The sequence below is a fragment of the Schistocerca serialis genome, chromosome 6 (genome assembly GCF_023864345.2).
Source record: "Schistocerca serialis cubense isolate TAMUIC-IGC-003099 chromosome 6, iqSchSeri2.2, whole genome shotgun sequence".
In the NCBI taxonomy this organism is placed as follows: domain Eukaryota; kingdom Metazoa; phylum Arthropoda; class Insecta; order Orthoptera; family Acrididae; genus Schistocerca; species Schistocerca serialis.
In genome coordinates, this window is record NC_064643.1 from 325,746,333 (window position 1) to 325,771,438 (window position 25,106).

At 38.3% G+C, this 25,106-nt stretch overlaps 2 protein-coding genes across 2 annotated transcripts in view; one reads left to right on the top strand and one right to left on the bottom strand.

Annotated features, from left to right (window-relative positions):
- LOC126483665 (neuroglian) overlaps positions 1-25,106 on the top strand; it is a 215,071-nt gene that overhangs the window by 45,827 nt on the left and 144,138 nt on the right. The gene's annotated exons all lie outside the window — the stretch shown is intronic.
- The window catches only part of LOC126484852 (neuroglian-like), a 46,360-nt gene continuing 22,999 nt past the window's right edge, over positions 1,746-25,106 (bottom strand). Inside the window, exons 7-12 of the mRNA XM_050108447.1 lie at positions 23,368-23,504; positions 22,838-23,139; positions 22,183-22,349; positions 16,307-16,517; positions 4,612-4,715; positions 1,746-1,863 (exon numbers count right to left, since the gene is read on the bottom strand). Coding sequence (XP_049964404.1) covers positions 1,763-1,863; positions 4,612-4,715; positions 16,307-16,517; positions 22,183-22,349; positions 22,838-23,139; positions 23,368-23,504 — 1,022 coding nt within the window. The 3' untranslated portion in view covers positions 1,746-1,762. The remainder of the gene's footprint in view (positions 1,864-4,611; positions 4,716-16,306; positions 16,518-22,182; positions 22,350-22,837; positions 23,140-23,367; positions 23,505-25,106) is intronic.

Sequence of the window (25,106 nt, forward strand, 5' to 3'; positions counted from 1 at the left end):
AACAGCCTGCAACAGGGCAATGTGTCAAATGCTTTCTGGACATCTAGAAATATGGAATCTCCCTGTTGCCATTCATCCACAGTTCGCAGTATATCTTTTGAGAAAAGGGCATGCTGAGTTTCACTCAAGCAATGCTTTCTAAAACTGTGATGATTCATGGGCATAAACTTCTCAGTCTTGAGAAAGTTTATTATATTCGAACTGAGAATATGTTCAAGGTTCTGCATTCAAACCGAAGTTAGGGATACCGGTCCGTAATTTTGCAGGTCTGTTCCTTTACCTTTCTTATATATTGGAGTCACCCGTGCTTTTTTGTAGTGGCTTGGGGCTATGTGCATTATATTTCCATTGTTTCTCTACATCAGAGATTTTTATAACTATGTCGTCAATATGGGAGTCTGTCTGATGGTCAAATGACTGTAATGTTTGTACGATTCTCCTTTGTGAACGGTTTCTTGAATGTGAAACTTAAAACTTTGGCTTTCGTTTTGCTCTCTTCAACTGCCACACCAGATTTGTCAACAAGGGACTGGGCCTTAGACCCACATATGATACTGAATGTACCTACAAAATCATATCATTGTCCAACACACAGTTCATCAGAAGAGATGAGGGAAGGAGGAGATGGACAGAGAGGTGGACTAATAGAACTAAAATAAATATGTACCAGGGTAACACTGGGTACTCAGCTAGTCTTGAATAAATCTACAAAATTTTAAATGCGGTGTTTACCACAAGGAGTATCATTTCTGTCATTTTATAACCTAACCGTTCCAACTGTTTGTCTCCACTTTACTCTTTGTATATTTTTATTTCTAGCTTATAAGTGCGGTGGCTTTTTCCATCAGATATAAAGACTTTTCTGCCTTTGAGTTGGCGTATTAGCTTATATGCTTCGATTTTACATCTAGCAAAGCAGATTGCTACTTGAGTCATAATCTACACCTGAATCTGTAATCTGCAAACCACTGTCATGTGCTTGGCAGAGGCTACACCCCATTGTACCAGTTATTAGGGTTTTTGCCCATTCTATTCACATATTGAGTGCAGGAACAATGACTGCTAAATGCATCTGTGTGTGCTGTAATTAATCTAATCTTGTTCTCACAATCCCTATGTGGGAAATATGCAGGAGGCTGTAATACAGTGTATTCCTAGAATCATCATTTAAAGCCATTTCTTGAAACTTTGTAGTTGACTTTATCAGAACAGTTTGCGTCTACCTTAAAGAGTCTGCCAGATCAGTTTCTTCAGCATCTCTGTGACACTCTCCCATGGGTAAAACAAACATGTGACCATTTGCGCTGCCTTTTTCTGTATACATTCAATATTCCCTGTTGGTCCTATTTGGTCTGGTCCCACACACTTGAGCAATATTCTGGAATGGGATGCACAATTGCTTTGTAAGCAATCTCGTTTGTAGATTGACTGCACTTCCCCAGTAGTCTACCAATAAACCGACATCTGCCACCTGCTTTACCCACAATGAAGCCTATGTGATCATTCTATTTCATATCCCTACAAAATGTTATACCTAGGTATTTGCATGAGTTTGCCGATTCCAAATGTGACTCATTGATATTATACTCATAGTATCCTGTGTTTTTTCATTCTGTGATATATGAAATTTACTCCTGCCATTGTACAACTGCGATTTCACTGCAGCTTGAAATGAACACTTTGCAGTATCAGTATGCATGAGGCATCAAAATATTAGTAGTAAACTTCCAAGAATTATTATTGTCTTACCTCTGCAGGATACCTAGACCAAGGTAGCAAATCCGCCACCCGCTGATGCTGTTTCTGCTTTCCTTTGCTGACGACCATACTGACCAATGAAAGAACCATCTTCATTCATACCTTCTGCATGGCCACACGCCGGCATCCAAAAGCAAAAATGTTACATACAAAAAATAGCTACAAAGCTACAACAACAAAACAGAAAAAGCAACATGCAAAACACAGTAAAACAAAATGGTGCTAATATAAGACAGAAAGAGAATGTAAAAAATTTTCTCATCTCTCTGGGGCATCAACATGCATGTGACACAAAATACATTTTCTTTCGAGTGCTGTAAGTATACTTTCCAGACAAACATATTACGAGATGAAATAAAGTGTCAAACAGCCAAATACAGTATCTCTTACCATTAACACTGCACTCTTGTTCACAAGGAAGAAATGTGGTCACCAGACAAACTATACTTCCACGAGTTTTGAAAGATCTAAGCTCAATAATAACAACTGAGATATATTTTACAAAATTATTTGTCTCCCATCTTGTCATTTAATTATATTCAGAGAACTGTTGTAACTGTATCATTTTGGCATCAGGCATCAGGCACAAAAGTGCAAGTACGAGTTTTATGCATCAAAGAATGCACCTCAAGACCCTTGCCCCATATCTATCATTGTGGGGACATTAACACATCCTAGTTCTGCATTCTGTTGCATCCAGCACCTCCTACAGAAAGGTGGAGGTCAACACATACTGTGGCAAACGCTGGTGTGTATAGAAACTCTACTGAGATAAGAAATCCACTTCTGCTAAACACCAATGTATACGCTCATGTGTATATGAGTGAGTGAGCAAAAAGGAAATTTCTTGTCTTAAAGATGGGGAACTATCCTATACAGTAGGGTAATAACAAGTCTGTCAGCAGCACGGAGATACTAACCTACAAAGGAGACAAAATCTCTGAAAATGGGGTAAAATACTCTGCAAGTATAACAGTACTCCATTTAAACTGAGTACAGACTACACTGGAGGGAATGTAAGAACATTACAAAACACAGGAGAATTAGAAAACTTAAATGTATGATTTAGTGAAGAATTTGAGCAGGAAAAAGGGGAAAAAACATGTTCTACTGAGGAAAGAGAGAAAGCTGAAACAGGAGTTGTCACCCTGCAAACAAATCAAACTAGAAAATACTCATCATGTGAAAAACTACAGTGACAGGTTGATGTTCATTAAATTCCAAGGACACTGTAGTAATTTAAGTGTAAATGCAAACAAATGACCATAATGGCTATAAAGTTGAGATCATGAACAGAGAACTAAGATACATCATGGTTTAAGAAGCTAAATGGTAACTTATATAATGTAACTGGATAGATAAGAAATCTACTCATTAAGTTGCGGCAGGAGAACACACTCATATAACAAAAGCACTGGAATTTGCAAGCTTTTGCAGTCAGTAGCTCCTTCTGACAGAAAGGCTGAACGGGAATGGACAGAGGTGTAGGAAAACAGCTGGTGAGGTTTAGGACAAGAAGAAACTTTGAAAAAGTTGTCCAGAACCTTGACTTTAGGGAAGACTTACCAGATGGGATGAGAACGAAAGACTGATTGCTGGGGGCTACACAGGAAAAATTTGAAAACCTGAGAGTGTATTCCAACTTAAGACATTTTTGTTCAGTATCAGTTCACATTAAACATTTTTAAAATTTTGCTAGCTCTTTATCAATTTCTTTCAGGCTTAATCTGTAATTTACAGTCGTATGCTTCTGAGAAAGCTCCAGTTTTTTATTACTTCAACTTATCTACTTTTGACATTTCAACTCCTTCTCTACTTCTTGAATTTCAACAGAAATTTCATTAGTAATTGGTTATGATCACTATCAATGTCAGCAGCTGTATAACTTTCAGTCCTTCATTTGAGACAAAAATTTTTGTTTTCCTGAAATATTGGTTATCTCATTTCCTTTTTCAGTTCCTTAGCATCTTTCACATGTACATGCCCCAGGCAGAATTTTATTGATCTTTCTTCCATCTCATTTTTCTTGCCAAGGTAGAGCTTTCCTTTTACTTTTTGTTCTCTATCTTCGTGATTGCACTCCTGTCTTCCATTATGATTAAATTCTCAACCCCTTTGATATATTTTGCATGTTTTTCTGTTTCAATGTCATTCACATCTGTGGTTACCAATTTACATATACAATTACAGTATCTATTGGATGTCCATTCAATGTCATCAGTATTGTTCTTTGTGTTGTTGCAGATAATCTTTTGTTCTATCACAAAATCTCCTATTTGCTCTTATTCCTACTGCTGCTTTACTATTATATAACCCACAATGAATAAGCCCATGATCTTCACATCAAAAATCTCCCCATTCTCTCTATCATATCAGCATTCTTCCTATTTCAACCTTCAGATTCTTCTAGTTTTCCACGCTACTTTTGTGCTGTAACATTCCATACATCCACAGTAATTAGCATTCTATTTTTGTACGACATCTCCTATCAAATAGACTGTCAGAGATCCAAATGGGAGGAATATTTTAACCTGGCGGTAGCCATTTTAACATTATGGCAGAGTCTCTCCACACACACACACACACACACACACACACACACACACACTATAATACAGGTTCAGCTATCAATTCTGCATGAGTCTTCAGGTGCCATTAACTACTGTCAATGTGGGAAAACTTCCAAGTCATAAAAAGTAATTTCTCAATTTTACTGATATATACTAACCTGTGAAAGAGAATGGCTGGTTAAATATACTTACACCACTCTGAGTTACGAAACACTATTAAAGCAAGCAAGTTTAAAAAAGTCTCATTCTGTAATTTCATTCAAGTCATAAGACATTCACGCACCTGTATCACCATCACCATACTCCGCCATTGAATCCGTATCACTTTCTGGTGCAGCTTTCTGATCACTGGCAGTTGATCCACGACCATGTGACTTGTTATCAAGCCTAAATGAAATGAAGTAAAATGAATAAATAAATACACATGAGGCAAAACAGAAGATTTTTGTGTGTGTGTGTGTTTGTGTGTGAGTGAGAGAGAGAAAGAGAGAGAGAGAGAGAGAGAGAGCAGCGGAGAGGGGGGGGGGGGGTAGATTAGACATTCATTCCACACATTTCAGACTAGACGTACACAATGCACTTTGGTTCACGTGTATGTTGGATGCCATGTTTTGTTTATTCTCTTATTCTCAAATGTTTGTGTAGATTTTCTTTCAGAGTCCTGCAATATGAAATTCTTTGTTGACATGGTACCAAAAAAAGCAGTCCCACTTACTAACTCAAATCCATATCGACACGTTTTACAAAGTATTTCACTATTAACTCTGAACTGGTTTATACTGATGGTGGATGAGTATTCGTATCCAATTTGCTATATATACCTGCCAACTTCTGAAATGGGCTATCAATAAAATTCATGCTTGACAAAAAAATCTAATGAATTTTGATATACCCCGGCTTGACGAAAATAATAATACTTTTGTGCTGTTGTTGCTGTTGTTGTGGTCTTCAGTCCTACGACTGGTTTGATGCAGCTCTCCATGCTAATCTATCCTGTGCAAGCTCCTTCATCTCCCAGTACCTACTGCAACCTACATCCTTCTGAATCTGCTTAGTGTATTCATCTCTTGGTCTCCCTCTACGATTTTTACCCTCCACGCTGCCCTCCAATGCTAAATTTGTGATCCCTTGATGCCTCAGGACATGTCCTACCAGCCGATCCCTTCTTCTAGTCAAGTTGTGCCACAAACTTCTCTTCTCCCCTATCGTATTCAATACCTCCTCATTAGTTACGTGATCTACCCACCTAATCTTCAATATTCTTCTGTAGCACCACATGTCGAAAGCTTCTATTCTCTTCCTGTCCAAACTATTTATTGTCCATGTTTCACTTCCATACATGGCTACACTCCATACAAATACTTTCAGAAATGACTTCCTGACATTTAAATCTATACTTGATGTTAACAAATTTCTCTTCTTCAGTAACTCTTTCCTTGCCATTGCCAGTCTACATTTTATATCCTCTCTACTTCGACCATCATCAGTTATTTTGCTCCCCAAATACCAAAACTCCTTTACTACTTAAAGTGTCTCATTTCCTAATCTAATTCCCTCAGCATCACCCGACTTAATTCGACTACATTCCATTATCCTTGTTTTGCTTTTGTTGATATTCATCTTATATCCTCCTTTCAAGACACTGTCCATTCCATTCAACTGCTCTTCCAAGTCCTTTGCTGTCTCTGACAGAATTACAATGTCATCGATGAACCTCAAAGTTTTTATTTCTTCTCCCTGGATTTTAATACCTACTCCAAATTTTTCTTTTGTTTCCTTTACTGCTTGCTCAATATACAGATTGAATAACATCGGGGAGAGGCTACAACCCTGTCTCACTCCCTTCCCAACCACTGCTTCCCTTTCATGTTCCTCGACTCGTATAACTGCCATCTGGTTTCTGCACAAATTGTAAATAGCCTTTCGCTCCCTGTATTTTACCCATGCCACCTTTAGAATTTGAAAGAGAGTATTCCAGTCAACATTGTCAAAAGCTTTCTCTAAGTCTACAAATGCTAGAAACGTAGGTTTCCCTTTCCTTAATCTTTCCTCTAAGATAAGTTGTAACGTCAGTATTGCCTCACATGTTCCAACATTTCTACGGAATCCAAACTGATCTTCCCCGAGGTCGGCTTCTATCAATTTTTCCATTCGTCTGTAAATAATTCGTGTTAGTATTTTGCAGCTGTGACTTATTAAATTGATAGTTCGGTAATTTTCACATCTGTCAACGCCTACTTTCTTTGGGATTGGAATTATTATATTCTTCTTGAAGTCTGAGGGTATTTTGCCTGTCTCATATATCTTGCTCACCAGATGGAAGAGTTTTGTCAGGACTGGCTCTCCCAAGGCTGTCAGTAGTTCTAATGGAATGTTGTCTACTCCCGGGGCCTTGTTTCAACTTAGGTCTTTCAGTGCTCTGTCAAACTCTTCACCCAGTATCGTATCTCCCATTTCATCTTCATCTACATCCTCTTCCATTTCCATAATATTGTCCTCTAGTACATCGCCCTTGTATAGACCCCCAGGAAATGTCTTACAATTTAAAACCTGGTTCCTAAATCTCTGTCTTACCATTATATAATCTATCTGATACCTTTTAGTATCTCCAGGATATATACAACCTTCTTTTATGATTCTTGAACCAAGTGTTAGCTATGGTTAAGTTATGCTCTGTGCAAAATTCTACCAGGCGGGTTCCTCTTTCATTCCTTACCCCCATTCCATATTCACCTACTATCTTCTCTTCCTTTTCCTACTATCGAATTCCAGTCACCCATGACTATTAAATTTTCATCTCCCTTCACTACCTGAATAATTTCTTTAATCTCATCATACATTTCTTCAATTTCTTCGTCATCTGCAGAGCTAGTTGGCATATAAACTTGTACTACTGTAGTAGGTGTGGGCTTCGTGTCTATCTTGGCCACAATAATGCGTTCACTATGCTCTTTGTAGTAGCTTACCCATACACCTATTTTTTTATTCATTATTAAACTTACTCCTGCATTACCCCTATTTGATTTTGTATTTATAACCCTGTATTCACCTGACCAAAAGTCTTGTTTCTCCTGCCACCGAACTTCACTAATTCCCACTGTATCTAACTTTAACCTATCCATTTCCCTTTTTAAATTTTCTAACCTACCTGCCCGATTAAGGGATCTGACATTCCACGCTCCGATCCGTAGAAGACCAGTTTTCTTTCTCCTGATAACGACATCCTCCTGAGTAGTCCCCGCCCGGAGATCCGAATGGGGGGACTATTTTACCTCCGGAATATTTTACCCAAGAGGACGCCATCATCATTTAACCATAAAGTAAAGCTGCATGCCCTCGGGATAAGTTACGGCTGTAGTTTCCCCTTGCTTTCAGCCGTTCGCAGTACCACAACAGCAAGGCCGTTTTGGTTAATGTTACAAGGCCAGATCAGTCAATCATCCAGACTGTTGCCCCTGCAACTACCGAAAAGGCAGCTGCCCCTCTTCAGGAACCACACGTTTGTCTGGCCTCTCAACAGATACCCCTCCATTGTGGTTGCACCTACGGTACGGCTATCTGTATCGTTGAGGCATGCAAGCCTCCCCACCAACTTCAAGGTCCATGGTTCATGGGGGGAGGACTTTTGTGCTACAAAATACAATAATTCATGTTTTAAACAGGATAGTTCAATGAAATCAAACCTACTTACATCATAGCCAATGATTTGTATATGAACATAACAATAAAGAAGAAATCAATGTTAAAGAGCAGCAGAAGATGAAATCAATGTTAAACAGCAGCAGGTGTGGTGAATATTAGTTTGGACTTCCTTGATAAATGAAGCAGATACAGAATAACTGACAAAGCTTTTACACAATAAAACTTGTTCAACATAACACAGGCAAGAAAAATGTAATACACACTGCAAATCACATGCGAGTTTGACCTTAAAAGTCACAGTTTTGGCATTTTTAGCTTCCTGCAACAAGTCTTGAGAAAATGATTTGTCATAACTGGGACCGGAACTCATGGTCTTCAAAAGAGAAATAGACTCCAGAGGTTCACTGAACATGGATGATATGAACTCTGTTCAATTTTTCTTCGCAAGGCTGAAACACCTTCTCATTCTGCATTGCTATGGGGAATGGTGAGAACAGAGAGTATCACTATAGAAAGTCAGTTGAACTTAAATACATCCATCAGCTCCAAAAAAACTTGGTATTTGTGCCCCACTGCAATTGCTTAGTATCATCTACCTGAAGATCTGTGAACTGCTGATGAAGAGCTGTGAACTGCTTCTGAAGCTCATTCACCACCTCACCTGTAATTTCATTCTCTTCCTTGCACAATACGATAGGAAATTTTCCCAAGAAAAAACAATTGGAAGAAAACTGTGCATCTTTAATTTTGTCTAACCTAGCAACTTGAGCATGCTTTAACACATCATCCTTGAGTGGAAACTTGATGATAATGTAGTCACAGGCAGTGCAAATGTAGTTTATCACCAATGAAAAGAAATGAGATTTATCTGAAATCCTGGATATCATTCACTATGTTCGAAGTCTAAATGTCAATAACTAACTCATCATCACTTCTTTGCTTTTGAATCAAGTTGTGCTCCATTTCAAGCAATTATGAGCTTTAGTGAACAACTGCTTTAGCAAATCCATTAGAAGTTGTAACAAAAAGTGAACTTGTAGGGAAGAAGTCTCAAGGGCAACATTCAATTTGTCATATACAGGCATAGCCACATGAAGGGAAGTGCAAAAGGCCTTGTTTAAGTTTGAGGATAAGACCATAAACAATTTTACCTTACATGTTGTGGCAGACGTCTTACTTCTAAGGATGGGTTTGTCTCATTTGGAATAATATGCTATTCTTTTAATGGCATGTGTAGTAGCAGAATCAAGAATTCTCTTCTTCTGATACTCTTGAATCCCCTCTGTTCAACTCTAGGTATTCTAAAAGATGTCAAGCTTGAGGAAATGTTTTGGGTACATAATATTACTTCCTCCTTGAAGAAAGGAAGAGGTGGATACTAATGGTCCAGTAGTCTATCCAAACATCTGACTAAAGATAACCATGTAGTATGTACATGCTTCAGAATTTTCTTTGCCTCTTTATTGTGCAAGTTCTGAAATTTCTGAAGGCATTCTTTTCTTTTGACGTTCTTCTCTAAAGAATAAAATATATCAACAAAGATCTCATCCACTTTAAGTGGTAATCTTGCAGCACTTTTTTTCAGCTGCTAGATTAATCAGGTGCCAAATGCAACCTATGACTGCAATACCTGGTTGAACTTCCTTCAGAACTGCTGAAACACCATTTTCGTGTCCTATCATAACAGCAGCATTGTCGGAACAGAAAGCCACACAGTTTTCAATTGGTATGTTATGAGAATTCAGCTGTTATAACATCAGGTTACCTATGTTTCACCCTGTTGAGCCCCCGTCTAACACGCATGGACAGCACAGTGTTCAGTTCTTTTTCCTGCAGAAAATCATAGAATGTAACAACAACTGGATACAACTTGGCATTGGAATCATTGCTTTCATCCGTTGCCAAAGAAAATGGTTCATTCTGAAGGCACATAAAACTTCAGATGATGCATTTTCTGCCATTTTATTTACAATGCAAGTCGTTTTCGTATGACCACAGCTATATTTCTTTGCAACTTCTGATGTGTGAAACATAATCTTACATAAAGCACCAGCACAATCAGCTGCACCTAAGGGAACATTGTGTTCCATCAAAAAGGAAGTAAACAGACACTCGGCCCTAATTATGTCACTGTCAATGTTTCCAGACTTGGCAAAGAAAAAAGTGTTGATTTTCTTGTTACCTTCCTTCACTTTAACATAATTTATGTTTTTACCGCACTTCACAGGATTACTCAAATTCTTTCTTCCACCATACGCAATATTAATATCACACCCACATAACGTGCAAAACGCAAATTTTTCTCCCTTTCTATATTTTAGTATGCATGGAAAATCAGCAGAATATGATTCTTTAAATGTCTGGAAGTACTGTTTCTTGGCGGATTTATTCATGAATCTTACAACAGGAATACAGCATATGAAAATGTCCAAGAACAAATGTTTCGATACATATCGAATGGAACCTGGATAACAGAATATCACATACAAATTATGACAAACATTCAAGGCAGTCAAACACTTTCTTGAAACATCTCGAAGCAAACAAAGTCTTAAACCATTAAATCAACATGACGCCAACCTCGTGAATGTAGAATAAGCACATGAGGGGGGAGGGGGGGGGGAGGAAAGCCGCCAACAACAACAACAACCCCCCCCCCCCCCCACACACACACACGTAAGAATTAAATGTAACTAGTTCACACATGGTCAAAGAATATGGTTAAATCACAGCAAGTGAACGGAGCAGAACAAAGAAATTGCTGAGCAGAGCCTGTCGACATATAAGACTCACAGGGAAGAACTGTTATCCCAGCTTTAAATTCAATTCCAACGACGACACAAATATCACACAGTCAGAAGTACCAATCATATCAAAGAATAAATTATGGACTATCATAGACTTGTCTTGTTGATTAATCAGGTTTCTGCCAGTTATTCACGTCTTTCCTGCACAATATTTCAATTACGTACCTCACAGTCTTCAGGTGCTGCCTAATACTGATTCCAGTGTGGAACAAGTCCAGTATTTATGCCTACATTGTGCTAGGTGCAAGAAGTTGCACATTTGCTATATGTTGGGCCAATATCTGCCAAAATCAACAGTATTCTCCAAAAACATAACATTAAAAGCATGTTCCATCCACCCACCAAGATTAAAGCTCTGCTAGGGGATGTGATGGATGACCTGTGTCTACAGAAACGGGCATTTACCATGTACCATGTGAATGTGGTATGGCATACATTGGCCAGATGACCAGGACCATTGACATCAGGTGCAAAGAGCACCAAAGGCACACAAAACTGAGGCAGGCAACCAAATCAGCGATTGCCGAGCATTGTTTAGACCTCAACCATTCTATGAAGTATAATGATACCGGCTTGGAACCCAGCACGCGATCTTCTGAAGACGCAACGTAGGCAACATTCAGACCCCAAGAGACACAAGTATAAGGTTTGAATTAGACGTGACAGTCCGGTACATGTAACTAAGGATGTATGTGAAATGGCACCTCAGAGAACAGACAAAGTATCTGAGGATGTTCTTCCGAGTCTCAAGTGTCGGTTTGAACACAATCGGCCTGGAAGTGACACTGCAGCCGCTCCTGGAGAGCAAGAACTTCGGACATCATGCCTAACACGATACAGCACAATAACAGAACGTCCTAATTCACAGAAGGACTCCAAATTATGACAGTTGGAAGATAGAACGTCTAGCACAGCTTGGATGCCATTCAGAACTTAATTCAACTATACTGACAACGGATAATAACCACAAAGCACGCACACAGTGTACAGAACAGCAGCGGCTGGAAGAAAATGCTACATCCGTTGCTATTGGTCGGCGCACACCACAGACGAAGTGCCAGATGCGGCACAGACCACAAAGGGAACGCCTAGCACAACTTAGCCATAAATACCAGACTCGTTCCACACTGGAATCAGGATTAGACAGCACCTGAAGGGGACTGCGAGTCACACAGTTGAAATATCGTGCAGGAAAGACGCAAATAACCGGCAGAAACCCGCTTAATCAACACGACAATGCCTCGCCGGGAAAGCTTGAAGAATTATATCGTAGACTTGCCTTCGACCCACGCAAACAATCAACTGTACGGAAGTGGGGTGATTATTGAATGTTAAAGTTTCAAATTTTTGTCCATGAAGTCTTAAAATGACATTGTACATCTGTAACGCCATAAAATGCTGCAATTCCTGTAAATTTTATGGATAAACTGTAAAAGTTGGCAGGCTTGGCTACAGTATGGAGATAACTCCCCTTATCTGATTACTTGGATGTACAGGGTGATTATAATTTAAGTAAACTGCTGTAAAAATAGAACCACTTCTAAGAATGATGTCAAATTTGAACGTAATATTATCACACCAGAAGAAAACACTATGGAAACAAAATTTTAACGAAAATTTTACCTCTAGATGGCTCCTTCAATGGCAGAATATGCAAAATACACTGAGGTGACGAAAGTCATAGGATAGTGGTATGCAAATATACAAATGGTGGTAGTATCACATACACGAGATAGGAAAGGATAGTCATTCGCAGAGTTGTGATTTGTACATAGGTGACTTATATGAGAACGTTTCCAATGTGATTATGGTCGTACGATGAGAATTAACAGACTCTGGATGCAGACTGGTACTGAGAGGTAGATTTGTGGGACATTCCATTTCGGAAATCAGCAGAGAATTCAATATTTTGAGATCTGCAGTTTGAACAGTATGCCGAAGACACCAAATTGCAACCATTATCTTTCACCACAGACAACGCAGTGACCAATGACCTTCACTTAACAACTGAGAGCAGTGGCGTTTGTGCAGAGTTATCAGTGTTAACAGACAAGCAATACTGTGTGAAATAACCTCAGAAATCAATATGCGCTGTATGATGAACATATCCATTAGGACAGTGTGACGATATTTGGCGTTAATGGTCTACAGCAACAGACGACCAGTGTGAGTGCCTTTGCTAACAGCACAATATCCCCTGCACTGCCTCTCCTAGTCTCATGACCATATTGGTTGGAATCTAGATGACTGGAAAGCCATGCCCTGGTCAGATGATTCCTGATACCAGCTGGTAAGAGCTGTGGTAGGGTTCGAGTGTGGTGCAGACCTGCAGACCCCACAAAACCATAGACCCAAGTTGTCAACAAAGAACTGTGCAGTCTGGTGGTGGCTCTATAATGTTGTGGGCTGTGTTTACATGGAATGCACTGAGACTTCTGGTCCAATTGAACAAGTTATTGAGTGAAAAGGGTTATGTTCAGCTACTTTTGAGACCATCTGCAGCTATTCATGGACTACTTGTGTAACGATGGAATTTTTATGGTTGATAATGTGCCATATCACCATTCACGATTGGTTTGGAAAGCATTCTGGACAACTGGAACAAATGATTTAGCTACCCAAATCGCCCAACATAAGTTCCATCGATCATTTAGGAGACATAATTGAGAGGTCAGTTCGTTCACAAAATCCTGCACCGACAACACTTCTGCAATTATGGATGGCTGTAAAGGCAGCGTGGCTTGAATTTTTCTGCAGGGGACTTCCAACAACTTGTTGAGTACATTCCACGTTGAGTTGCTGCACTACACTGGACAAAAGGTGGTATCCCATGACTTTTGTTACCTCAGTGTAAAAGATGGGGTGCACATGGCTGTTCCTAAGTTTGAATCTAAGACACTTAGGAAGTCTGTCTCAATACTGGATCACATGCTGCTGGTTCTGGACACTCAGCAGTATAAAAAAGGCATTGGTCTGACGTCTGCTAAGGGTCTGGAGAAAATGATTACGAAATTCAAAAAGACACATTCTCTTCAAGTGTCAAGAGGAGGAAAGCAACTGAGCTTATGTCAGTAGAAGATGCAGCTACATCACTCTGGAGGGGTCGAGCAGTGGTGTGCAAACATGCAGTGGACTGGGAATTGGCAGAATTCTGGACATGCCTGTGAGCGCTGCACACAAAATTCTACAAAACATCCTGCACTGCTATCCATGCAACATTACCCATGTACAGAAGCTGCTTCATACAGATCTGCCAGTAAAACAAACATTTGCTCTAGAATTTCTTGCTCACATGGAGGTGGAAATGACCAGGGGACATCTGTGGCCAGACAAAGCCCATTTCCATCACACCAAGGACAATTCAGTACACACAACTGCAGAATTTGGGCACATCAACCAGTACCTTTTTATTCTACAGAGGTGGCTGTGATGGTATCGTTTATCATAGGGCCACATTTTTGTTGAGGAGATGGATCCTGTTACTTGTACTGCCTTTTGCACTCCAATCTCATTCCAGCCCCATCAACAGTATGGGTGTGTAGGTAGAATCGATTTTGTGCAAGATGGAGCCCCCCGCGCATTGCACAGCCAGTGAAGCAACTGCTACAGAAGCGTTTTGGAATTTATAGAATTCTCAGCCATCATTTCCCTACAGCTTGGCCGTCCATGTCATTATGTGAAAGAAGCAGTGTTTAGTGCTCAAATTACAAACACAGGGAATTGAAGGCATGTGCTGCGCAACACATTCTAACGTGACCCGAAACATTCCATCTGTTGTGGAACATGCTGTTTCTCGACTTCAACTTGTGACAGAAACGATGGACAGCATACACTACTGAACATGTCTTGCACCAGTTTCACAACAATTAAAAACTGATTTCATCATTGCTTTTTATGTGGTTTTTGGCCCGAGGACAATTAAAAAACCTATTTTTCCCATCCAATGTGTATGACCTTGTCCTGGTGGATGGGCTTACCTTACACTGCCACAACTGCTGAATGTCGAACTTGCACACTGCACAGTACTTTGGGTATAATGTGCAACTCACACCACAGTCATTGTATTGTGATTTATCTGCCATTTGTAGTCAAACAGCATAATCTAGTGGAAAATTTTCACCCCCCCCCCCCCCCATAATGTTTCCCCCTTCTTCAACAATATTCCATTCAAAGTTGGCAACATTCTTTAAGTATAATCATCCTGTACTAAGCAATTAGGGAACACAGACATAACAGAAATTACCTTGTTTTAGTAACCACATTTGATGGCACAAGACGTTGGTAACTATCCAGAAAGTTTTAATGTAGTTACCTCACACACAACTGAAAGAAATCTCAAAATAAACTTTCAAGGTCAAGATAAGATACACTGGATTGTTTGGGTGTTAGTTCACATTTTCTGCAGTTTTTTCACATCACTGTGAAATATACCAGGACAGTTATTATATTATGTCTTCAAAAGTACATAGCACCAAACAGTCAGCACTAGGATATCTGCCTGTAAATACCAGTGCTCACACAATCACAGAATAATTAATTATAATTAGTGACAATGGAAACATTATCTTAATCCAAGAAAAAACTGCCAACAGCTATCTATGGTTATATCTGTAGGTTTCAAATATTCTTAAAAGAGTATATTTGACTAAATGACAACTGATTATGTATGCAGTGTCTATAATTTAATGAACAGAAGCTCTAACAATTTTGAAGTTTTCAAATGAGCCATGAATTTTTGGACCTGTAAGCTCCCAGCAATGTTATACAGCTCACCTTCAGTCATATTTAAAAGACAACTTTCGCAAATGATATTTTACTTCGCTTCCTTAGTAACAGAAGTCATAAATATTGGACAGCACCATAGATCTTTCTGTTGGTCACAAATATAAAATGCAGCAAATAATATTTGAAGATTCAAGTTGCAACCAGCATACAAATATGCATACTTTCTTGGTGAGAATTGGGAGTATTGTGGCTTGCTTACTATGCCATACCATGGACCCTAGTGTATAAAGTGATTCAGAAAAAAGACTACATTGGTTTTGCAAGTATATAGGCAAGGTTAATCTTGTCAGTGTCATGCACATTTGCTCAAGCAAGTGGAAAAGTAACAGCAACACAAACTTCTTCAATGAAAGCAGGAATTTATATCTATTGTATATTTAATTTATATTAATGAATCACTGCACTGCAAATGGATCATGTCTATAATCATTTATGTTTTAACTTTCCTCAATTTTACTGGCACAAAAATATACCTTCATGGAAAGGTAATCAAATTAGCTCCATATTACTGAAAACTGGTAGTGTTGTTTCATCATGAAGACCTGGAATGCTATTAAACATTTCAAAAATAATATACCATCGCTTAAATGTTACACTAAAGACAAAACAATGGAAAGCGTGAAAATTTCAACCAGGTAAATTAGAAGGAATACAACATTTCTGAATTTTTAGTCCAAGTACTATATCTAGACTCACAATACAATACCTATGTCAACAACATATTCAGATATTAAAATAACTTACGGCTGTGAATACTCATGGAAGCCTGGTTCATCCGGATAGTCACTGCGCCCATGTGCTGCTTCCCTCTCATGAACAGCATACTTTCCGCCACGATTCCGCTTTATTATACATACAATGACCAATACTAGCAATAGGAAAGCAATTGCCAGCATCATTCCAATGAACCATCCTGCTGTAGCCACATTTTCCTTAGGCTGGATGATTGGACCTTCTGGAAAAAAAAAAATAATGATAACACTGCAAAATGTGAATCCACTTGAGGAAAGGTGATGTTTCACACACTGCCAGGCAAACTGTTTACAAAGGGCCAATTATTCAAAAAACAGGGCACAAAAACATAATGTTCACACCAACAAGCAGCAAACAGGAAGTGTGAAACAGTGACCTGATAAAAGCATATCAGCAAAAATACAAGTCAGTAGTCATTAGAAATATGGCAAAAATTTATGCTGAAATCAGAGAAAAGTGAGTTTATGCTCTTCTAATAATAGGTACTAGCTACATCAAAACATGTGTATCTGATTTAACACACTCAATTTCCTAAAAAGTGTTTGGTGAATTAAAATAATGATCAGTGCCTCTCATGAGCAATAATAAGAAACAAGGAGTGATTAAGAGAATAAATAAGATGAAGTCAAGCTACACAGGTATTCTTGATATTTTGAATACAAAATCATTTCCATGTGGAGCTAATCACTACACTAACAGACTCTTACAGCCTGTTTTCAATTTTTCATTCTATGTTGTCTATTATAGAGGAAGTCCTTGTTGACCGAAAGCTCGCTTTCTGACAGTCCTTTTGTTGTGCCTATCTGAAACTCAGCATCTCTGCTATATGGTGTGTTCTATCCTTTTCATAATACTGTAACATTCCATCGTGGATTTTCCACTGGTTGATTTAGATTGTTATGGAGTTCATTTATGCATCAGAAATACGAAAGTTTCAACTTTGTTTTGGTGCTAGTAGCATTCCATACAGCATCTACATTTAAGATTGTTGTGTGGTCACCAGTAACTTATGTCACTAAAATAAGGCCTGATGTGCTAAATAACAAGAAACACAAAACAGGCGTTTATAGATCAGTTCTGAATGTACAGTAGACTACCATTTTGTCTGAAGTAGTTGAAAAGCTATCTATTCCATGCACTTTATACCTGAAAATCAGAAGCCCAAATGAAAGGAAAAATTATGGACTAGTGCAATGCCAGACAGAGTCAACAAATTGTTCTCTAATGGGATTAACATACATAAATACATACCAATGTGTTCCTCAGAACCTGGACCTAACCCAAGCTGACTGAATGGAAGACATTTTCTAGGAATTTACCATCAACAGAACAAAAGCAAGATACGGGTTGAATTTATGTCAGTGCACGCCAGTAAGGAAAAAAGTGACCAAGATTTAAGTAAGGAAACTTGTTGTTACTACCTCAATTGTGTTCTTGCTCTATGTATACCCAACTGCTTTAAAATACATACACTGAAACAAACTATGTACAAACGTTCTCTCAGATAAATAAGAGTACTTTTTTTTAATTGTGCAGTGTTATATTATGCTAAACACATTTATTATAAATTTTTATTAGCTAACAAAGGGCTAAACTTCAATCTGACAATAGGGTTAAGATTGTCTAACCACTAATTTTTCCATTTCTTTTTTCTTTTCTCTTTTCCTCTAAAAACAATGAAAATCTGCTAGTCCAGCTGATAAAAGCCTCTCTGGAAGGGCACTCTTCAAAGCATTAAATTACTCTACATGGGTTCTCAATTCGTCCATATTCTGTTGAATTATAGAAGCATTTATGACAATGCTCTCTCAGCAATTGTAATGCTTCGAGATATTTGAAATTTACAGCGAATTGTAGGATTTGGAATACAGGGCCATATCTTGATGTTGAATACGTCCTTTTTCATATTTTTAAGTGATATCAAACTAACAAAGGCAAGCATGAAGGCAGCTTTCCTTTTTACATGTATCTTTTTTTGCAACTCTTTACAGAATTTATACATGAGAAACAAAAGAAAAAGATAAGAAAAAAATCACAGATTTTCCCAGATAAAAATACACTTTTTCCTGTGTGAAAATACACTATATCCTGGGCGAAAGTTCATTTTTTCCTTGTTAAATAACAATATACTTTCCTTCAGAGCTGTAAAATTTATCAATCTTTTGAATGGTAAAAGTTTTATAGAAGAGTAGAACTTCCCAGCATGTTAGGAAACGAAACCCAGCAAAAAGCAATGCATTTTGGAAAAATCTTCAATGTACAGCCACATGTACACTGCATATTTTTGTATTACAAAAGTGTAAACACAAATTCCACTAAATACAGCATGGTAGCTTCCAAAGCACTGAAATCAGGATTGTGATGCCTTTTTGTCAGCCAATCAGAGCTCATGGCTCATGATCTAGCCAGTCAATGGCAGCAGATACTCAGAGCATAGGACACGTGATGTAGTCGGCAAAAAGCAACCACACTGTTAAGTAGCACGAACACACAAATAGGGAAAGTTAATGGTTTAAATTAATATACATACACCATAGTGACAAGAAAAGCTAAGCTGTAACATACAATATTGATCATAAACCATTTTTTGCCTCCCCTCCACCCTCCCCGAGAGTGTGGTTAGGCAGGATCCTAACTGCTCAGCTTAAATTGCAGCAGATGAATATTCCTGACAAGCACAAATATAAATTTCACTGCTGTGCACTGTGCACCAAACATTTCGTGGGTAGCCCGACTGAATACATGTTCCGTCATGCACAGACAAGCCAGTTACGTGTGAAATTTCTCAAGAACTCACTTCGCACACTTTTTTTTTATTAAAGATAATTACACTTCTTTTGCCATCATTATGCATAATCTGTAATCTACGAAAGAACTAAAATAAATATGAAAAACTAACCTTGAAGCTTGGAATATTTTACTGTGTGTTCCCTTTAAGATGCAGTATATCAAATACAAATGTGCCAGTAAAATTATAAGTAATGGCATAAATGGCTTGTCTTCTGTACCCAAAAGTTTTCTAAGTGGCTGGTCTTCAAGTATTAAGTTTTGAATATGGGTCATACACTCCTTGATTTTAGAATTTCATCGTCCATTCTTACACATAGCATAATTCATCTTGCGCAAAAGGAAATTTACTTTGAAAGTTAACACTGCTCGAAGCACTATATGCAATATTTTCCCACAACCTGTTAGAAATGTGAACAGTTGTGATGTCATGCTCATAGAAAGCAATTTGTTGTTACGAAGTATTGCATATTCTTCTCCTAAAGCCTTTGATACATTTTGCTGTGTTTTGTTGTTGTTTAAGTGGCACATTTTCTTTGCAACTAAAGTTTTATTTTGGTGTTATTCTCTCACTTATGTTTTATTGCTGCATTATTATTCTGAAGTAGCAGGCTGAAGTAAAAGTCTTTGTTAGGGTATCAGTTCTGATCAGTCAAAACATTTTTCCTGCATTTCCCAGGGTGTATCCACACTGTTTTACATTCTTTCGATAAAGTTTGATATTTCAAACTCCTCTTCCTTCTTACTCTTGCTGCTGCTCTCTTGTTGCAATGTGCATTAGATCATTACATTACAGTTACAACACTTTTGCTAATATAGAGGGTGTGTGCACTTCTACTACAACATTGCTTTTAAGGCGGGTGGCAGCCTGCTGAGATTCACATTCACAAACCCTTGCCATATACTACTACAATTAGCAGCAACTTTTTCAAAAGGCTGCTTGAAGAACAGATGTATTTTGTACTTTTATCAGATGACATATCTTCTCCACAGCCTGGTTTTTGTTCACATGATTCACCCAAGCAAATATTTGCATGCCTTTGGAATCTGTAAACAAATAGGGAGCTGCTGCTGGTAACTCAGAGGGAGCCAACTGTTCAGTGTTTCACAGCTAGAACCATTCACCCCCCTCCCCCCCCCCCCCCCCCCGGAAAAAAACACCCCTTACAAAAACCTTATAGATAGATATTAAACTTAGAAAGTGTTGGGACCTAGAAGGTATTACTTGCAGGAGGATAAAAAGACTGTCGAGGGGGGAAGGGGGGACAGTGCTTGTGGCAAGAAAGAAACAAAACTTCTCGAAGCATTGCAAATGACCAAATATTGAAAAACCTTTGCACTCTTGCCCCAGATTTCAGAAAGATTAGTCTATGACAGTGTTCATCCACTGACATACAACATCCAACAACTGGCAGGCAGTAGCCATACAGAATCAAAGCTAGGAGCAAACCAACTATCACAAAGTGCATAAGGAATGTCAATGTAATTTTCACTTTGGGCTATTACTAAAAATACTTAATATCAGTCTGACAAACAGAAAACAAATCTTGCAAGTCAAGATAATTGAGATTTACTGAAGCTGTGATCAATAGAGTAGGTTGCTTGCCAAAGTGGTGGAGGTTAAGAAACAAACTGAACCATGAGTGCAGCTCCAGCTGTATACGGGTACTTTATTAAATTGCTGGCTTTTATCTAACATAATTTTGAAAGTAGTATCACTACTACTCAACTTTATTGGCCACTACGTAACTCAAAGTGTTCCATTTTCTTGTGTGCTCTAACAACAGAGACAGAAAGCTGGAAGTCACCTAATTAGCTGGACTGTATATCTGTTGCACTGTGTTCAATACACTGCATTCATTATTACAAAAACCACTTGTTGTTGTTGTTGTGGTCTTCAGTCCTGAGACTGGTTTGATGCAGCTCTCCATGCTACTCTATCCTGTGCAAGCTTTTTCATCTCCCAGTACCTACTGCAACCTACATCCTTCTGAATCTGCTTAGTGTATTCATCTCTTGGTCTCCCTCTACGATTTTTACCCTCCACGCTACCCTCCAATACTAAATTAGTGATCCCTTGATGCCTCAGAACATGTCCTACCAACCGATCCCTTCTTCTGGTCAAGTTGCGCCACAAACTTCTCTTCTCCCCAATCCTATTCAATACTTCCTCATTAGTTATGTGATCTACCCATCTAATCTTCAGCATTCTTCTGTAGCACCACATTTCGAAAGATTCTATTCTCTTCTTGTCCAAACTATGTATCGTCCATGTTTCACTTCCATACATGGCTACACTCCATACAAATACTTTCAGAAATGACTTCCTGACACTTAAATCAATACTGGATGTTAACAAATTTCTCTTCTTCAGAAACGCTTTCCTTGCCATTGCCAGCCTACATTTTATATCCTCTCTACTTCGACCATCATCAGTTATTTTGCTCCCCAAATAGCAAAACTCCTTTACTACTTTAAGTGCCCCATTTCCTAATCTAATTCCCTCAGCATCACCCGACTTAATTAGACTACATTCCATTATCCTTGTTTTGCTTTATGAAGTGAAATTTAATAACTCAATCTTCCCTATGCACTTTCACTGTCACTGCACATTTAGTGTGTGATTGAAACTTACTTACTGTTATTATGAAAAATCATCCAAAGTAGTAATTTTGAGCTTGCTCACATTTTAAAATTATAGAAGGAATCAATGGCTAGTACTTTAGGAGGTGAAATTCTTATCACAATAGCTACAAAACTACAAGAAACTGTCCTAGCTACCAGAACTGTTAGTTCCTTCACTCTTTCTTCCCCACAGAAGTACTAGCCATTCACTCTATCTCAAGTGAATTTTCCTTTTGATACAATTAACTGCCTTTCTCAAATTTTATATGCTGCACCAAATGTTCTGTTCTAACACCTATGAATTATCCCATTAAATTCTCATTAGTGCATCAATGCTCTACTCTCATAAATAGGATTTAGACCTTTAAGTTCACATTATGACATTGAACTACACGTACATGACCAAGCTTTTCAGTTAACATAACAAACAGATAATGAGCATGACCAATACTAACCAACAGTGTATGTCTCCACCTCTTCTGGTTCACTCTCTGTCTGACGCTCTCCATCGACAGAAACCACAACAAACTCATATATTTCTCCTGGTATTAGGCCTCTTACAATTAAATAATCTTCATTCATCTCTCTGCTGGTTTCCTGGAACATTGTCTCACCCTTTTGCCTACATGAAGGAAAAACAGAAACATTATCTCTCAGGCAATAAAAGATACTGCTAGTGTCAGCCAATAACAGTACCAGCTTTGCTATAAGTATCTGCATTTTAGAGCTACTTGAAGAAAGATAGTGGTAGACTGTGCGTCAAAATGCAACAATCAGGAGAACTGTAAAGGCTGATGTCTAGCCAAAACATAAGGTAACACTAAACAACGCTATTTACCTCATGTATTGTAGTATCAAATATTTAAAAAACTACTACTGAATGCACCATTCTGCATATCATAATTACATTCAGTTCTCTTGTGGTACATATGATTCAAATTTATAGTGTTCAGGGATTAGGAATATAATTTTGCACGAAATGTTCTCATTCATGGTGTACCACGATTTTAACAATTGTATAAGACAACGAAACATACCACAATAAAATTAGTGAACGAAGAAGATTAAAGTGACATAACAAATGTATGCAGCATCAAGATGATTGCTTACCTATATTTAACAAAGAAATGGGATCCAGGTCGTCCGTCAGCTATATCAGGCACCCAATTCACACGGACAGAAGCATAACCATTATCTGAAGGTAATCGAGTCCATGTATAGCGAGGCACACCTGGTGTGATGTCTGCTGGACCTCTAGTACGCTGTTCCAAAAAGTAATCTTCACCCTCACCTGCTGCAGTTGTTGCACGTATATGCAGCCGATACTTAGTATTTGGTTCCAAACCTGCTAGCTTTGCCCGTGTCTGCTTTGGATCTCTGACTGGAGGTTCACGCTCCATCAGAGGACCAACCTACAAGTGAAAGGGAAATCACAAACAGCTTTCAGCACAAGTACAAGACTCAAGGCTCTGGCCTCTTGAAATGGTACACAAAAGACAAACAGCATGAAGGTGGGGGGTGGGAGAGGGAGACGGAGAGAGCAACAATTACAGAAGTAGTGGGATAGTATTTATCCAAATGGTCATGGAGTAATTCCAAAAAGTATTAACTATACAAATACATAATTCAAGTATTCTTACTTTTGTACCAACTACAGTCTGATAATAAATTCGATAGCCTGTAAGAATGCCATTTGGTTGTTCAGGTTTCTTCCAAATGAGATAAAATGCTGAGGAACCCATTGGAACTGCCTCAAAATACTGTACTGTCCCTGGAACTGAAATGTACAACACTTAGTTGATACTTCAACAAGAGAACATTACGACATCATTAACATAAACAAATATACTATAGGAATGGCACTTGGACTAACAAATTTAGCTGCTGAATTACACAGCTTACTTCAGCAGATGAAGATGTTGGTCACAGACTAGTTTCTGCAGCATATCACAGCTGTGGCCTACTGCATATCAAAAATCTTCCACAAATGTGCTAGTTAAGTAACAAATTAGTAGGCTGCTGTCAAGAAGCACTGAGAAAAAAATTGTGAACAGTCAAGTAGGTCTACTTGTTAAGTGTTTGCTCTAGAGAATGGAATTCAAAATAACTTTATTTTTAATGTAACCCTTAAGGCAGTACATTCTCAAGTTTAGGAGAAATATCTTTCATTTGAGTTAAAAGTAATTTTTACTGCTTCTTTAAGAAAAAATGGTATTTCAACACCAAAAAGAAAGCAGACTCCTGTGCAGTGAACATTCCAGAATAGAAATGTAGCCTCCTTTCTTATCCACTTTAGAAGCCAGCTGATCCATGACACAATTTATATTTTTTCTTTTTTTCAGTGGCGACTAAAATTTCCATTAGATATGGAGTATAAACCTGCTGAAAACCATTCCTTTGCTATTTCATATCTGTTGCACTAATACATACATTCATATCAATAGGGAATGCACACCTGCAATTTTAAATGACTCTCTCTTTCAAAATACTGCAGTTATGTCTCAAACAGTTAGCCAAAGGAAAGGCCAACATCATGAGGAAGATAAATTTCACAGTGCATCAGTGCGATAAAATTATCTTAGATTTCTTACAGCATCAAATTCAGAGTGTGTTAACAAAGCTTTGTAAACTGGTCATTTTTGGAGGGAACTGTGATCCACAGACACACAGTACAAGCACTAATCCATTAAATGTCAATCTAGGTGGAGTGGAACCACAGGCTGCACCTGTAGCACGCTCAGTATGTTGAAATGAACATCAAAGAGATCATTTTTCAAGTTGGAATTCACATCCACATAATCACAGTTTGGGCACTGTACAACTTTCTGCAGATGACTCAACAGACAACTCTCCACATATCAGTACCAGATGTGGCCAATGCTTCACCACTTGTTGAGGACTTGTGGATGGTTCCTCTTGAAATGTAGTGCCCCCCCCCCCCTCCCCCCTCACCATCTATCAATTTATTTTTACACCTGCCACAGTAACATCCTCAACTTTTTTTGCCCTGTCTTCCTCAGTTGTATGTAATATTATGATATATTGATAATTTTTACTTTTGGACCATCAAACTACAATTGAATGGAACACAATTTTCGCACCATACGCGTTTCGCCTTTATTCTCTGCAAGGCATCTTCCGTGGCCTAGAATATGTACATATATTTACTATTTAGTTTACGTTTTGGAGCAAATGTACCTATAACCCATAAACAGTTCTTTTTTTTTACGTAGTAATATTTTAAATTCTACTTACAGGTTGCATGGATGTTGTTCTACATGTTACATCTCTGTTCCATTTTTGTGAAGTTTTTCTTCTTATAATTGCTACTTAGGGTTTTGTTTTTCATATTTCACAATACTGGGAAGTGAACACTTGT